At 42.5% G+C, this 15,783-nt stretch overlaps 1 protein-coding gene across 1 annotated transcript in view; it reads left to right on the top strand.

Annotated features, from left to right (window-relative positions):
• LOC133377971 (uncharacterized) overlaps window positions 1-15,783 on the top strand; it is a 95,801-nt gene that overhangs the window by 36,463 nt on the left and 43,555 nt on the right. Inside the window, exons 7-12 of the mRNA XM_061612758.1 lie at window positions 2,410-2,580; window positions 6,728-6,898; window positions 8,920-9,084; window positions 10,021-10,191; window positions 10,852-11,022; window positions 12,193-12,363. Of these exons, the coding sequence (XP_061468742.1) occupies window positions 2,410-2,580; window positions 6,728-6,898; window positions 8,920-9,084; window positions 10,021-10,191; window positions 10,852-11,022; window positions 12,193-12,363 (1,020 nt within the window). The remainder of the gene's footprint in view (window positions 1-2,409; window positions 2,581-6,727; window positions 6,899-8,919; window positions 9,085-10,020; window positions 10,192-10,851; window positions 11,023-12,192; window positions 12,364-15,783) is intronic.

The following is a 15,783-nucleotide window of genomic DNA, read 5'->3' as shown; positions in this document are numbered from 1 at the left end:
AAGGGTACTTCTGCCCCAGTTATGCAACTATCTGTGTTTTGCTGTATGTCACCCAGAGTGGCAGACTAACTTCTGCCAGATGGGCGTCTAACAAATTTAATAAATAAATAAACTAGCAAAGAGACAACTGAATGCTTCTGCTGCTGCTACTCTAAGCTTGTCAACTGCATGGTACTTTCAGAGCCAACACTTCCATTAGGCATACTGAGGCAACTGCTTCAGACAGTGCTGGTGGTGAATTAGTAACCACTGGGTCCCTATGTGCTTGCTTTGCTGGTCAGCTAGCCTACCCACCCAGCTACCCAGTTCTGCTACCCCCAGTTTGCCTCTTGCAGGGCTCTCCAGAGCACCTGCCACCCAGTGTCTTGCTCTGAGGAAGAAGATTCTTTTTCATAGTGAGGCATTCTGGGTGAGGTGCCTTGGGAGAGTGCCTACATCGCTGATGCTTTTCCGGGATGGCTAGAAATTATTATTAACAAATACAGTCATTAACAATTTAAAGTTATTAAAGCAACTTTGTGCACAACAAGCATGGGGGGGCGCTGGTTGACTTTTGCTGAGGGTTAATGGCCCCAGATAGAAGAAAGATAAGATGGCATTAGGCCTGAGTCCTGTGTTCTCCACTTTTATTGAAAGGAAAAGAGACACTCCTAAATACTCACCACTTCTAGAGAAATAAAGAAATATATTTGAGGCTACATTACATCCTGAAGTAAACTTTTTATGAGAAATGGAATTGCTCCAACTGTGGAATTTTTTTTTAAAAAAACAGAAACCTTGGGGGTGAGAGAGTGTAGGGTAGGGATGGCATCCATTGGCTGGGGCCTGTTTGAAAACATTCTGTCAGCAGTATTGATTTGAGTTCATTCTTTGTGCGCTGTCTGCTATTTTTACTGGTCTGATTTTTCCCCTCCCCCAAAATATTGATATTGTTTTGTGCCACCCCAGTTTCTGAGTGGTGTAAGACTTCCAGGGGTTCCAGTGCTTACCTAGGGTTTGCTTTCCTTGGGAAGAAGGTCAGTGGAGACTGTGGTATCTTTATGATATATGGTTTATCTGCAGCCTGAGCATAAGATGGAGGGGTTCTCTGCATTAACAATCCATCAGATCTTGCTCCCCATTGCCATAGCTTTTGGAGTTCCTTCAGACACAGAAAGCAAGCCTACTGGTCTCTTTTCATCTCCCAGCCTTTCCTCAGATTAACCCTCATACAGACTCAACAAGCTACTTACTTGTTTGGGGGGGAGGCCTCTCTCCTTAATGGGCCACATTGCTTCCCTGGCCAATTCTTACACTTGTTAATGGGGGCACTTGGCTGAATCCATTCACTTATGAATGGAACTAGTCTGACCAGTAGGGCAGGCTTCTTCTTTTGCAGATCCCAAATCAGAGGCCGGAAAGGGGATTCATAGAAATCATCCATCTCAACCCTCCAACCCCATAACAATATTAATATCAATATTGTTTTCTAATTATCAGTATTTTCTTTTAAAATATTGATATTTTGAAAGGAAATATTGCTAAATCAAAGTATCAATGTGAAGAAAATATTAATATTTTGAAAGGAAATATAAATAACTTGAAAAAAATGATAAAGGAAAGTGGCTTTGCCGCTGCCGCCTCCTCCTCTGCTGTGACTGAAGCTGGTCAGTTTTTATATTAGCAGAGACTGGCTATTTTCCTTTTGGGAAGGAAAGGAGAAAAGCAGCTTTCAGTGCCTTCACTTCACTTCCTCTTCGGCAAGCCCTGAGTCTTTAACATGGGCAAGACTTGGCTTGCTTCCTTCCACTTGGAGCTTGGATTATTCAAGTGGAGGGGGGGTGACAGAGAGAGAGAGACCTGTACTGCTGTGCTGTGAATAAAATCAATAAAAGAAAAATATATTTGGGGGAATATTTGAGGGGGGAAATCCAGTGTCTGGGAAAACCACTGAAGTCCAGAGCAAATAGGATCACTCCGCAAAGATGGAAAATATGTGGACCTTTGAAAAATCTGGTGCTAAATCTGAATTCATCTGAGTTCTTCCCCATCCCTAGTGTAGGAGTCTATTTTTAGGAACAAGGCTTTCAATTAAGTAATAGTAAAATGTTCATACCATCTTTTCAGGTTAATCCAGACCCACATGAGCTAGAACATTATTTCCTTTTTTAAAAAAATGAAGACTGAATCCCTCAGCTCTGCCAAACAGAGCCCTTCCCTTTCCCCCAGGCAGGCATCCATAGAAGGAAATGTTTGACATAGTCATATGGATGTACAGACTCTCAAAAATATGCAGGAGTAGTTCCAGCTGTACTGTGCCTGTGCAAATGCAACCAGAATCTCTTTAGAGATGGAAACTGGGAGATGAGAAGGTGGGGATAAATGAGTTAGTGAATTTTAATTCTGTGCTTTTATTTTTGTTTGCTATAGGTTATATACCTGCCAACTAACAGGAGCGTGTTGTGGGGATCTTGCATCTGTTCTCTGTATCAAGCACACTCTGAAAGACTTGGATTTATCAGACAATGCCCTAGGAAATTCTGGAGTCCGCCAACTTTGTAAAGGTTTAAAACATCCCGACTGCAAACTGCAGAGGCTTGTGTAGGTATTGACAGGCAGAACAATGGACAAGTGAGATATAGGCAGAAGGCATCTCCCAAGCAATTTTTTTCCTCTTTGCTGTTAAGTGTGAGTTTAGTACCCAATCCTGAAGAAAGGGGAGCCAACGAGATCTGCAGTCTTTGAACTAGATCCATGGTTGAAGAAGATCACCAGCCGAGATCCTTTCAAAGCATGGACAGAAATTACTAGAAATTTTAAGAGGAGTCCAACCCTCACAAACACAAAGAAATTCAACTGAAGTGAACTTTTAAGTGAAAATGAACCTGTTTTCCTCCTTTTGAGGCGTACCCCATCTGCTGCCCTTATCCCCTCAGTCAGAAGTCTTCCCCCTCCTGTCCCCAGGTGGGTTTTGATACTGGTGCTGAGCCCAGGTAGGAGAAAAAAACCCTAGAGGAGGGTTTAAAAGAGAAAAGTGGCAATGGTGGGAAGAGACAAACAACAAGGTTCCATCTGCTTGCACTTTTAGTGCATTAAATTGCACCTCCCTTCCTTAGACTGATGGGCGGTCTGATTGACTATGTTCGAAGAAACAGGTCTACCACCATTATATTCATTTCTTGAAATAATTTTCTTTTTAAGGCAGTCTATATTGTTTGGTATATCATTTGCATTCACTGCCTTAAACCCCTCCAACACACATGCACATAAATTCTCCCCTTGCCCTAGTGAATCAGTCTAGGACTGAAGCTCCTCTCATAATATCTTAATGTTTACCATGTCGCTATAAATGTGTGGTGTTTGTTCTAGTCATTAATTTGTAATCAGGACAAGGAATTAGTAACAACAAGGAACATGTTGGTTATCACCAGGAGGTGGAGTGCAATCATAAGTCTGTTTACTAGACGTAATGCCCATCTGAATTAAGTGGGATGTATTCTCCACTAAATTACAGTCTTCGCCAACCTGGTGCCCCCTAGATGTTTGGGACTATCACTCCCATCAGCCCTAGCCAGCACGGGATTATTGGGAACTGTAGTCCAAAATATCCGGAGGACACCAGGCTGGCACAGGTTAGCATATAGGATTACAGCTGCAGTAACTCATCCACCTAGACAAATGTTTGGTGCAGCCAAATAAGAGAATTAACATTTCTAGGTGAAAAGGCTAGATGGATGTGCTGGCTCTAATAGCCGGTAGACCAGTTAGAGTTTTCGTAAATTAGCAGAGTTTAGCTTAGTGTAGCTTGCTCAATGCTCTGTGCAGCATAGGTATGATTTTACCTGAGTGACAGCAAACTTTTACCTTGTTCTGAATCACTGAGACTTAGATTTGGTTTCAAAATAAGAAAAGACTACTGTATTAAAAGAAACAGATGCTGTGTAGGAAAGATGCTACTTCTGTCTAGCTAACTAACTTGGAGGATGCAATGAACATGCTTGGACATTGCCCCTCATGCTAGAGGAGAGGACACAAAGAGAACATGGCTCCTTCTCCAGTGGTCTGCAGAGAAGAGGTGAGAACAGCTCCTTGAGATGTATCAGTTTCCATGGAAGGAAGACAGATAGAAAAGATGAGTACAGGTCAGTGGCAGTCTAGGCAGCCAGGAAGACTTCTCTCTATTTCTCTCCCCATCAAAGAAGCAAATGGAAGTTGTTCTTGTCACACATCTAACAGGATGAATAGGTACTGCTCCACTCAAACATGAGCATTGTAAGTTAAATTGGTTTCACTGGCAGACTTAAGCAAATCAGTACTTTTTTGCTGAAATAAACAAAATACTTCACCAAGTGAATCATAGCTTGAAGGTTTGCTTTGGCATTTTGCATTACTTAACTAGGAAATATAACAACAACTATGGCTGTTTATAGCTGGTTGGGTCTGAGGCCCAGGACCAATCCTCTGTTGATGTCATCAAGGGAAAGAGCATGTCTTGGCCAGTTCTGTCCAATGCAAGAGAGGAATTCACAGGAACACAGGCACAGTGGAAGCTCCTTTATACTGAATCAGCCCATTGGTCCATCTAGCTCAGTATTGTCCACCCTGACTGGTAGCAGCTCTCCTGCATTTCAGACAGGAGTCTCTCCAAACCCTAACTGGAGATGCTGCAGAGGATTGAACCTGGGACCTTCCACATGCAAAACAGATGCTCTGCCACTGAGCTATGGCCTTTCTCTTCATGAGGATGTTGGTGATAAAAATGGTGCCTTTATGTTTGGCAAGACCCAGATTTCAAGCATATAGCTGTTTTCATTTGCATTAGAGCAGGGAGGAAATGTACCGTAAGGTTTGAGGGGGTGTCATATCTTGCCCACAAGCCTTTGCCCCCGAGTCTTGCATGATACCGTAGCTTGGTCACTTTGTGTGTGTATGTTAGATCCAATACATTCACACACTGCTCTGTGCTATGAAACAGTATTTTAAATTTGGATTTAATTAAATTCATTGGGATGGATCCAGACTTGGGCACATTTTAGCTCCACTGAAATCAAGTCATATAAGTGGAGTTGGTGCATGTGGTATGTGCAGTGCATTCAAAACTAAATGCTTACATGACCTTGCAGCACGGATTTTCTTGAGGCACCTGTTTTGTTAGAATCTTGGTTGTTATGCCAGTTTTTAATTTACTATATACAGTTCCCATCCGTTCAAACACCAATGATTTTTTAACTTGTTTTTGGTGGGTGGCAACCAGGAATATGCTTGGCAGTCAGTATCCACAATCCTTCCTCACCCTCCCACACACAGGGTAATGAGACTGAGACTTGCGTGCCTTGTGAGATACCATTAAGAAAGAGCAAACAAACAGTAGTTTCCTTCAGCTAGGAGTGTTAATGGATAACCAATCCCACCCTCGGCAAACACCAGCCAATGGAGGGGGCATATTGTAGGGATGCTTCAAAAAATTCTTCCCTCTAATTTTGAGATTGGTGCGTTGGTTCTCTGCCGTTTTGTTGTCTTCAGTTTCCAGATGTTACAAAGCAGGGATGGGGAATCTCAGGCCTGGTGGTCAAATGGGGCCCTCAAATCCTCTTTTGTCCGGCCCTTGAGACCCTTCCAGGAGCTTCATGCCCCTGTTGGCTGCTTTTGGCTGACTGGAATGTATCCCTGTGCTATGACAATGCCTCTTGCATTCCTGGATGGTGAGGTGTGTGTAGAAACGTCTGACATTTGCATGGCTGGAATGTTGCCTACTGTACAAAAAGTGTCACATCCGCTGTTCTGCCCATCGATGCCTCTTGCCCCACCCACTACAGATATGTGGCCCTCAGAAGGTTGACCATGAGGTAATGTAGCCCTCAGGCTCCCTACAAAACTTTCTCTTATTCTCCAAACGTTTACATGAAATATAATGATGTTTGGGGAAACGGGAAGTTTTGGAAAAGTAACAAATGTGCTCAATTAAGTTTTTAAGAGTGCCCTAAGAATATAAGCCATTGGAAGAGCAAATACTAAAAGTAGAAAGTGGTGCTGTAGGATTGGATGGGACAAATATTTGAAAGGGGGAATGCTTAAAATGTGAACTCCCCGTACGAATTGGGTCAAGCTCCCTTTGAACTTGGTGTGACTCGCACCCTGCCTCTACCAAGGCTCTCTGCTGTCTCTTACCCCTCCCATTTCCCCAAGCCCCGAAATCTTTACCTTTAGGAAAGGGGTAACTAACAGCAGAGGGCTCCCATCTTGACAAGAACCCCACAGCAATTAGTTGTAAAATAAAAATATTTTTAGAAGATACGCATAGTCTGTGTAATATATACAGGAAATTGTGCTGGCAATATCCCACTGATTGTAATGAGAAAAGTTGGAGCACATGCTTAATTCTATAATTAAGGGCAGTAGGACAAAAATTGCTTGAGTTTGGCTGTATCATTCCCTCACTGTATATTTGTGATTCATTCCATTCCCAGTCCTTTTTATTTTAATGAAACTTCCACTAAAATCCAAATTAAAAAGGAAGTCTTGTTTTTAAATATCTTCTAATAAATTTAGTTGCAGACTGTAACAAAAAAATTAACTTTGCTAAGACACACATTTTTTGTTTTTACTGCAGAGATTTTAGCCAAAGAGTTAAAACCCGTCATCTCTTTTGTTACAATTATTTTGAATCATGTGGTTCATTCTTGTTTTTGAAAGTCTATTCATAATTTATTCAGGACTATTTTTTCTTTGCTTTTGCTGTTTCCTGCAGGTTGTCCCACTGTTCTTTGACAGGAACTGCTTGTTGCAGTCTTGCCACAGTCCTCCATACGAACCAGATGCTGACAGAGTTAGATCTACGTTTCAATAAATTAGGAAACCTAGGAATGAAGCTACTGCGTCCAGGATTAAGACATCCAGCCTGTAAACTAGAGAACCTTCAGTAAGTCATCATTAATTCTTTAGCAGTGTGACTTGTGTAGTTCTCAACTGAATGCTTAACCCAGCCTTTTTAGGCCAATGGACACACTTGGAATTTTGAGAAAGTGCCATTGGCACCAGTCACAAAATGGTTACCACATACAAAAGAACAGAAAAATTGACAGGACCACAAAATATGCCCACGACCCCACCCCACCCCCATCCATGGAAGAAATGCACCTACATTAGCCACCATTGCACTCACAGAGAGAAGCTCTTCCTATCTATTCAGAACAGATGGGAGGGTGGGAATCCAGGCATACAGTGACATGTGGGCATGCTCAATGTAGGGGAGGCTGAGCCAGTGCAAACAGGAACTGAGCAGAAAGAGCAAACGGTCTGTTGTACATTTTGAGGGGATATTTCACAGGCCCCATAAGAGGTTCTAGCAGGAACACTGACAAACCCTGGCTTTATGCTCGTATTTTGTCTCTGAGTTACTGCAGTGCCTGCTTAACTCAGGGACGTGTGAGCCCTCTCCAGCTTATTCACTGGGGATTTTCAAGAATTCCAGTCAAATGCTTGAAAAACCTCGAGGGATTTTCTGAGCATTTGACAGGAACGCTCAAAAAAGCCCAGTTGGTTGAACATACCCACCAGTCCACTGCTGTACTGAAGAATGGGAGGGGGGAGCCTTAAAGGGATAGGTGATGATGGGTGACTCAATAGCTACATGGAAAAATAGAAACAATCTGAAGGTGGAGTTAAAATTAGTTCATAACTAACAACTTGCATAGCTTAAAGGCCTGACAACATCTATTGGTTGTCCTCCTAAAAGGACCTATGGAAAAAATCTGTCGGGTTTCTCTCAGGATGGAGTTCCACAAATAGGAGGCTAATGCTACAGAGGTCTTTTTCCTGCTGGGTGCCCTCATTACCTCTGCTGAGAGTGGTACTTACAAGAATCCTTCTGTATCTCAACATATAAGGGGTCCATTGAGAAGTGCTTTCTCAAATATTCCACCCCAAAGCCAATAAAAGGTTAAAACAAGCACCTTGAATTTAGCCTAGAAACTAACCAGTAAGCGGCAGAGATCTTGCAGTATTGGTGCAATAAGACTGGACCCTGGCCAAAATTGTGCCTCTGTAGCTTCTGAATGCTCTTCAAAGGATTTTCAAGCCTTCATGAAGCTCACTGCAGGAAACAAGTAGAGAAATCACAAGGGCATATAGAATGCCTGATTGCAACCATCAGCTGAGAATAAGCCAGAGCCAGGAACACTCGTCAACCCAACCATTCTAGAGATTGTGACCCCCTTCTAGAACAAACATTTCTTCAATTTCCCATGTCAGTGGGCCATTTTTGTTTGTTCAACTTCATCCAGTTCATTACTGAAAGACGGGCATTCAGGAACGTTCCTGATGGGAAACTCTTCTACCCATGCCTTCTTCCCTGTGTCTTATGCAAAGGAATCTTCTCCCCACTCCAGTTCAGCCTGACCTGTGGCTTCCACCACACTGAGAAGACTACATCTATTTCTTGATCAATCCCATCCTGCCCAGACTCCCCCCTTTCAGTCTAAAGCAACATCACCAAATAACTGATAACATTTCCAGACTCAATCCATTCCTGTCTTACCCATGGAAACCCTCTTCCTTCTACCCAAATATGCCCTCAGGTGCCCTCTCACTGAGACCCTTGTGACATAAGATGGAGAGATACTCAGGTGCTGCAGAGCTACTCCTCCAATATGTCTCTCTGGTTGAGAAAATGTGATATCCTGGTGTGAGCTTTTCCTCCCCCACCCTCTAATTTGCTTCACTGGCTTCTGCTTGAAGGAGATAGCAAAACAGTAATGCAGTGACAACATGCCATATATTTTGCCAAACTACAGTTTACCAGGGGGTTGCACATAGGTCATTAATGCCCAAGCATCTTCCTGTAGCAAGTAGTTAGGGGCTGAACCAGAACCGTTCTCTGTTTCACTCCTCCCCCTTTACCATGTGGTATGTGCTAGAATGAGGCATGTTTCTATCCTGCAGGTTGATTGAGTGCAGAATCACCACTTGTGGGGATCTGTCTTCTGTCCTTTGCACAAACCAGATGCTAAAACAACTAGATTTACGGAGCAATAAATTGAAAGATTCAGAAGTGAGGCTGCTGTGTGAGGGTCTGAAACATGCAAACTGCAAACTTCAGGTTCTGTCGTAAGTATGAAATTTGCCTATTGAAATGCATTATGCAAAATGCATTTTTAAATATTGTTGAAATGAACATTCACATCTACTCAGTAGTTGCTTTGTGTACAAGTTTATATATCTTGGAATATGTTGCCCCCTCAAAAAAAAAAAGTTATCAAAGGCAATGAAGGGAAGGGCATGGAGATGTTATCTAGACTTTTTCTACCACCAAAGAGATCTTGGGGTCATGATGGATAGCTTGATGACAATATTGACCTGGTATGCACCATGTGAAGAAAGTGAATTCTGTGTTGGGGATCATTAGGAAAGGGACTGGGAAAAACCCTGCCGATATCACTATGACTTCATACAAATTTCTAATGCAACCACATTTGAAATACTGTATAAAGTTCTTACTGGCATACCTCAAAAAGGATTTTGTAGAGTTGGAAAAAGTGCAGAAAAGGATACCCCCAAACCTCCCTCTACAATAGCTGCCACTACCTAATCATTCAGAAGATCAGGCTCATTTTTATTAAATATAATCCCCATAGATTTCCCCAAATTTTCTGGGACATCTTCAAGTGCATTAAAAAGGAACTTCTGCTGAACTAAAGCAGACTCCAAAACCTCAAAAGAGTAGAAGTAATAGTCTAGCACAGTCTTATAATAGCTAAAAAGGTAAGAAAACATTTAATAAAGGCTATCACAGTTGGAAAATGGACTGCCTTCAAGTCGATTCCGACTTACGGTGACCCTGTGAATAGGGTTTTCATGGTAAGCGGTATTCAGAGGTGGTTTACCATTGCCTTCCTCTGTTACAGTTTACAGAATATTATTTGCTAGTGAATTGAATCAAGCATTATGGATCTTCAGATGTAGAGATACCAGAACTGAAAAACTGGGTTTTTACCAAACTATCATATTTCTATGTTCATACCCATTTCTTTCTGTTTGGTTTAGGTTGTTTGCATGCTGTCTGACAGCAAATTGCTGTGAGGCTCTGTCTTCTGTTCTTATTACCACCCAGACCTTAAAAAAACTAGATTTAACTAGGAACCCACTAGACGATTCAGGAATGAAGCTACTGTGTGAAGGGCTAAAACATTCAGACTGTAAGCTGCAGAGTCTGCGGTGAGTATTTGTGAGCATGTGATAATATGCAATGCAGTGTAATACATAATGTAATAAATACAGAGTTTTTGCCATGTAAAGCAGAGTGATCGGGTGATATCTACAAGCAGATGGGGACCAGCAGAAGTTAGGTTCATAGGAAATTACTTATATCAAGAGACCTCTGCATCCCAAATGACCAAGAATGTAGCTGGAGAACTCGCTAATCCTCAGTGGGGAGATGCTATGGAAATTGGACTGATTGGCGAGCTGTTAAGACCTTTTTTTGAGAGAGCCTTGACTTTATGTGCTGATATTTATCTATAACATAAACACATTTGTATACCGTTATTTCATTTTTTAAAAAATCATATCTGTTTGAATTGGGGGGGGGAAGGCTGTACCAAAAGGGCAATGTTTTTGAAGAGAGCATGCTACCTGTTTGGTTGCTGCTGTAGCACTGCCACCTCATAGTGGCTCGTGGAGCACTTGCCATATGCCCAGCAGCAAATCTGTGCAGGTATTCCTGTTTTCATTTTATGTTATTTCCAAGTGAGCCTGATTATACATGCAAATGAATAGAAAGAAGCCGGACGAATAGTTTGAATCCTATGGTTCATGTTCTTTTAAGAGTATTCATAACTCATCTATCCTGATAACTTTCCTGACTATTCTCTGCAGGTTGTCCCACTGCTCCTTGACACAAGCTTGTTGTGGGGATCTTGCTGAAGTTCTCAGTAAGAACCAGACGCTGACGGAGTTGGATTTGTCTTGGAATAAAATCAAAGATACGGGAGTGGAGCTGCTGTGCGAGGGGCTAAAACATCCAGACTGTAAACTAGAGATATTAGAGTAGGTTTCCAGCTCCTTTGTAAGAGGGTGACGCTCTCTCTTGTCAGCTTAACCCTCCCCCCAAAAGCTGTACTTTCGCCATGCTTTTGCCTGGCTGGAATATCTCCTTAAAATGTGATAATACTGTAGTAATACTTCTTGCTTGCCTGGAAGAAGAATGGAGGTGTGTGTGTATGTTGGGGAGAGAGAGAGAGAGAGAATATCTAGGTTTGGCAATGCTGGAATGTAGCCTGCTATACAAAGGTAACATTCACATCCATTGCTGTGCCCACGTTTGCGTCTGCCTCTGCCCAGCACCAGTATGTGGCCCCTGGAAGGTTTCCCATGTGGGAATGTGACCCTCGAGCTGAAAAAGGTTCTCCAGCCCTGCAGTAGATCATCTCGTGAAGGTGTTACACCAAAAGGTTCTTTTCATCTGGGGGAAGCTCCAAATAATCACCAGATGGGAAACCAGGATATAAAACAACACCTTTATTGATCATCTTTTGCAAAAGAGAGACAAAACATTCGGCTAGCGCCAGAATCCTAGTCTGAAAGCATAGCTACCCAGATACATTGATATATGGCTCTCAAGTTCTCCTAACACACAGCCCCTCCCATCTTGTTAGCAACACTTTTCAGTGAGCTCCATTGTCTCTGCATTTAGAGCGTTCTGGCCTTGAGCGCTCCTTCGTGTTCCTAGCACTATCTACTTGGATGGTGTCCCGTTACACAGGAAGAGCAAGCTAGCATTTAAGTATCAAACAGCAACTGAGCATCTAGCCTTCACAGGCACTATTAGGAATTTTTGTTTTTCTGCTTCTATGTGGATCGGGTTAACTCATTCTCTGCTGTGTCAAATTAACACTACATACTATGGTTCCCAAACTATGCCTTATTCATATCAAAGGGAGATGATCATATACATGGTCAGATCATTTGAAGCCTTCTGTCATAATGGCAGGACGCCTCATGTGCCAAAGAGCCATTTCTCCATGTCCTTCACTAAGCCACAAGAGGCTGGGGAGTGGTATGATGAACTTTAATAGGAGCTGCATTCTCCTGAGGAAGAGAGCTGCTTTGAGAAAAACCCCGAGTTTCTGGACTTGGATTATTTATTTATTTAGGGCCGCATGATTTCTGAGTGCTACAATGAGAATGAATAATGACATTCATTCTTGTATCTTGTAGGCTGCATGGCTGCGACCTGACACCTGCTGTTTGTGATCACTTCTGCACTGCTTTAACTACAAACCAGTTGCTGACCAGACTGCATGTCAGCCATGATGTCCTGACAGTCGCTGGCAAGAAACTGCTCAGTGATGCACTGAAACATTCAGGCAGGAGACAGCAGGCACTTTGGTGAGTTGTTTTTGACTGCCATTTTGAATTGTGCATCAAAATGACAGGAAACTGTAATGCTACCAGAATGCAGGATTTCACATAGGAGAAGCTTGTCCTGTCATGTCATTGTGTGGCCTCTGGGGGGCTAGGGCTAGGAGTTACTTCTATCTGCGCAATATATTCCAGATGGTCTGTCAGCTTCAGGTTTAAGGTGTTGTATCAGAAGATCACGTCATGTATTCTTCGGAGAAAGCACTCAGCTACTTAAGGGCTTTTCATACATTCTGCCCTTGGGCCCTGCTTCAGAGTGCTGAAAATGACTGAGGCCCACCAGTCACAAACTGGCAGCACAGGTGGAGCCAGTCACAAAGTGATGGCAGAGTTTGGCCTAATCAGCTGGCAATTACCTACATTTTCTGATATTTAATTCTCCTTTGGAAATTTCTAAATTATTTACCATGGCGATTATTTCCATGTGACAAAGTAGTTCAACTTTCCTCAAGCTAAGGACATACATTGCCTTTACAGCTAATGTGACTCATCCTTCCTGCTTGAGGCTGATTCTGAAACTTTAAGTGGAAATTCATATCTTTTCCTCAACATGCCTCTCAAAATATTTTTGCTCATATTTTGTCTGCTTTCACAACTTGTACCTTATTCCCTGAAACCCTGCCAGTTTCTTTTCATCCCTTCTCCCTGCAATTTTTACATTTACTTCTTAAAAACCCTGAAACTAGAGTTGTGCTGCTTGGAACAGAGTTGTAGTATCTGCTGTTATTGGGCTGATCAAAGCCCTGCTATTTGATAATTCAGGGTTGTCATTGCAGTCCCTGTTGGGTGCTATACACTGAACCCTTTTTAGCATCTGTTGCCATTTTCTCAGTCTGGAAAATGTGCTCAACATGTGCCCAGATAATGGTTATTTTTATATGCTGAACCAGGAATATTGTGTTAAGAACTGACATTAGACAAAATAAGTTGAACCGTGCAAAAGTGTGCTGAGAGTTAATTACACCTCCACCAGCATTTTTCCCAAAGGAAAGGTTTCCCACCTATTTGTAACCTAGGGTTACACCAAAAAGTCAGTTTATAATGTATGCATGGATCAAACCCCAATTTTTGTGCCAACCTCTTCCATGTCTCACAGGCTGCTACTGCAATCAAAACATTTACAGCACCTTTCAGGTATTTAGACCCAAGTATGGACAACTTTAATAAATGTCTATTCTAATACATTAGTTTAATCAAATAAAATCCAAATGTTCAGCATTAATTGTTAATGGACTGACAACTTCTCTTTCAGCTACCATCTGTTAGTATCAGGCTATTTAAAAAACTCTCTTTGCGGTGTAAATGGAACTGGACTGAGAATTTGTCTTTTTTTTAATACTTGAAAATTAAATGAATTTTTCTATTACAGCTTGAATGGACAATATATCGGCATACCTGAAGTCTTCTAGAGAAAGTAATGAAGATGAAGACAGCTATAATTCTGGCAGTTAAATATTTATATCAATAAGATATTGTTGAGAAATGGCAACCCAACATCCCCAACCCAACTGAGCTTTCCTTTTAAAAGAAAATATATTTGAGATGTAGAAAGTGATTATGTTCCTGCAGATTGCGTTTGGGTGCCCATCAAACCTGAGTTGAGAGGCTGAGCAGGGGAGGCAAAGTCCCTGGAGCCCAGATCACTGGAGGGCCTGAGCCTCTGGGGACCTGGACTGTGAAAAAACAAACAATACATTACAAAATAAATGTTGGTATCTCAATAAACCAGAGAGTGGCGATAATGTGTGTTGCTTAAATTGCAGTATATCTAAGTCTTCTATTATTTATTTATTAATTATTTGATTTATATCCCGTCTTTTCTCCTGGCAGGAGCCCAGGGCGGCAACATTTCTATAAGCACCAACATTTCTTAATATGATTCCGGTATGGTAAAGTGCAACATACACCACCTTGAGACCAGAACTACTAGGCCGCAGTTGTAGGCCCCAGTTCACAGTTCATAGAACTGTGTTAACACTATTAATTAAGTAATTTCAGGCCGGCGCCAGCAATTGGCCAGGTTGGGCCATGGCAGAGTGCCCCTGAAGGGCCCCCCTTAGGCTAGAAGCATGGAGCTCCCACTCTACGATCCACACCAGCGTCAGGTTGATTTATTTATTATTTATAACCCACCTTTTGGCCAAAGGCCCTCAAGGCGGCTTACAAAGAAAAATGAACACTATAAAATGCATCACTGAAAGCAGCACAATTTACAAAAATTAAACTAAATAACAAATAACATTATTAAGAAAAAAAATGTCCAGGAAAGAAACTCAGAGTTGAAGACCTTGTCTTAAAAAGACATCAATCCTTTTTCCTGCAGTGTTTTGCATCTCAGTGTCACAATTCCCTGAAGCCTGTTCAAACTGAAGGCGGCAGCGGCTCCATGGTATTTTCGGTGGCGCCAGCTCCTGCAGCTTGAGTCCTGACGCCCGCCAGCAGCATGTCGTGGGAGCCGACGAGGATGAAGCTGCGGCTGGGGGAGGATGCAGGGCTGCCGGGGGAGGAACTCAGCGCCGTGGATGCAGGCCACACCGCCGAGGAAGAGGAGGGGGTGTTAGTGGGGGTGGTTGTGGGATCCAGTGACCTGATGCTGCTATGGATCACAGAGTGGGAGCTCCCAGGAATACCTCCCCGCTACGGACAGCACAGGCTTAAATAAGCCCGCCTGCCCCATCTACCTACCATGTCAGCATGCACACCCTGCATCCCTAAGAGGTTGGTGCCCCTGCCACCATTTTGGATGATGGCAGGCATGCACACACAGCATGCACATTGACATAAAAGGAAGGTGGGGCAAATGGGCCTATTTAAGCCCTGTGCTGCCTGCATTGTGAGGAGGTGTTGGAGAGTATGATGCTGTGGGCCTGGTGCCGGCTGGTGCCCAGGGTTCCAGCCATTCCTGCAGCTGGCCCTGAGTAGTTTAGTAATGTAGTAGTACTAAAAATGTTAACTTTATTTTCACTTGAGTTTGTGAACAGTGTAATTTCTAATAAACATATTAACTATCCCATTTTGATAAATGTTTTTCATTTATTTTCAATCTTGGTCACCCTAAGTTAAATCTAAGTCACTTAAAAACATGTTTTTTAAAGTTAGTAACATTTAGTTTGTAGGAAAATTTAGGGAAGAGGTCCTGTTCTTGCATCTTGTGGCATCATAAGCTTTTCTGGGAATTATGTCATATATGGAAAGATCATTAAATACATGGAAGTGTGATAGGGCTTGCCTCCAAGAAACCTAAGCAAATCTATAGTGTCTTTTCTGGTGGGCACTATGGACGGTGCTGCTGCTGCTGGAGAGGAGATAAGAGAGCACGAGTATACTCTTAATGATCTGCTCCACAAAGGCCCGGCCTCCAGGAGGTCTTCTGTATCTTTAAAAGTT

Source organism: Rhineura floridana, chromosome 2, assembly GCF_030035675.1.
Source record: "Rhineura floridana isolate rRhiFlo1 chromosome 2, rRhiFlo1.hap2, whole genome shotgun sequence".
NCBI lineage: Eukaryota > Metazoa > Chordata > Lepidosauria > Squamata > Rhineuridae > Rhineura > Rhineura floridana.
The sequence above is the reverse complement of the archived record's forward strand: the minus strand, read 5'-3'. Positions and strand labels throughout refer to the sequence as shown.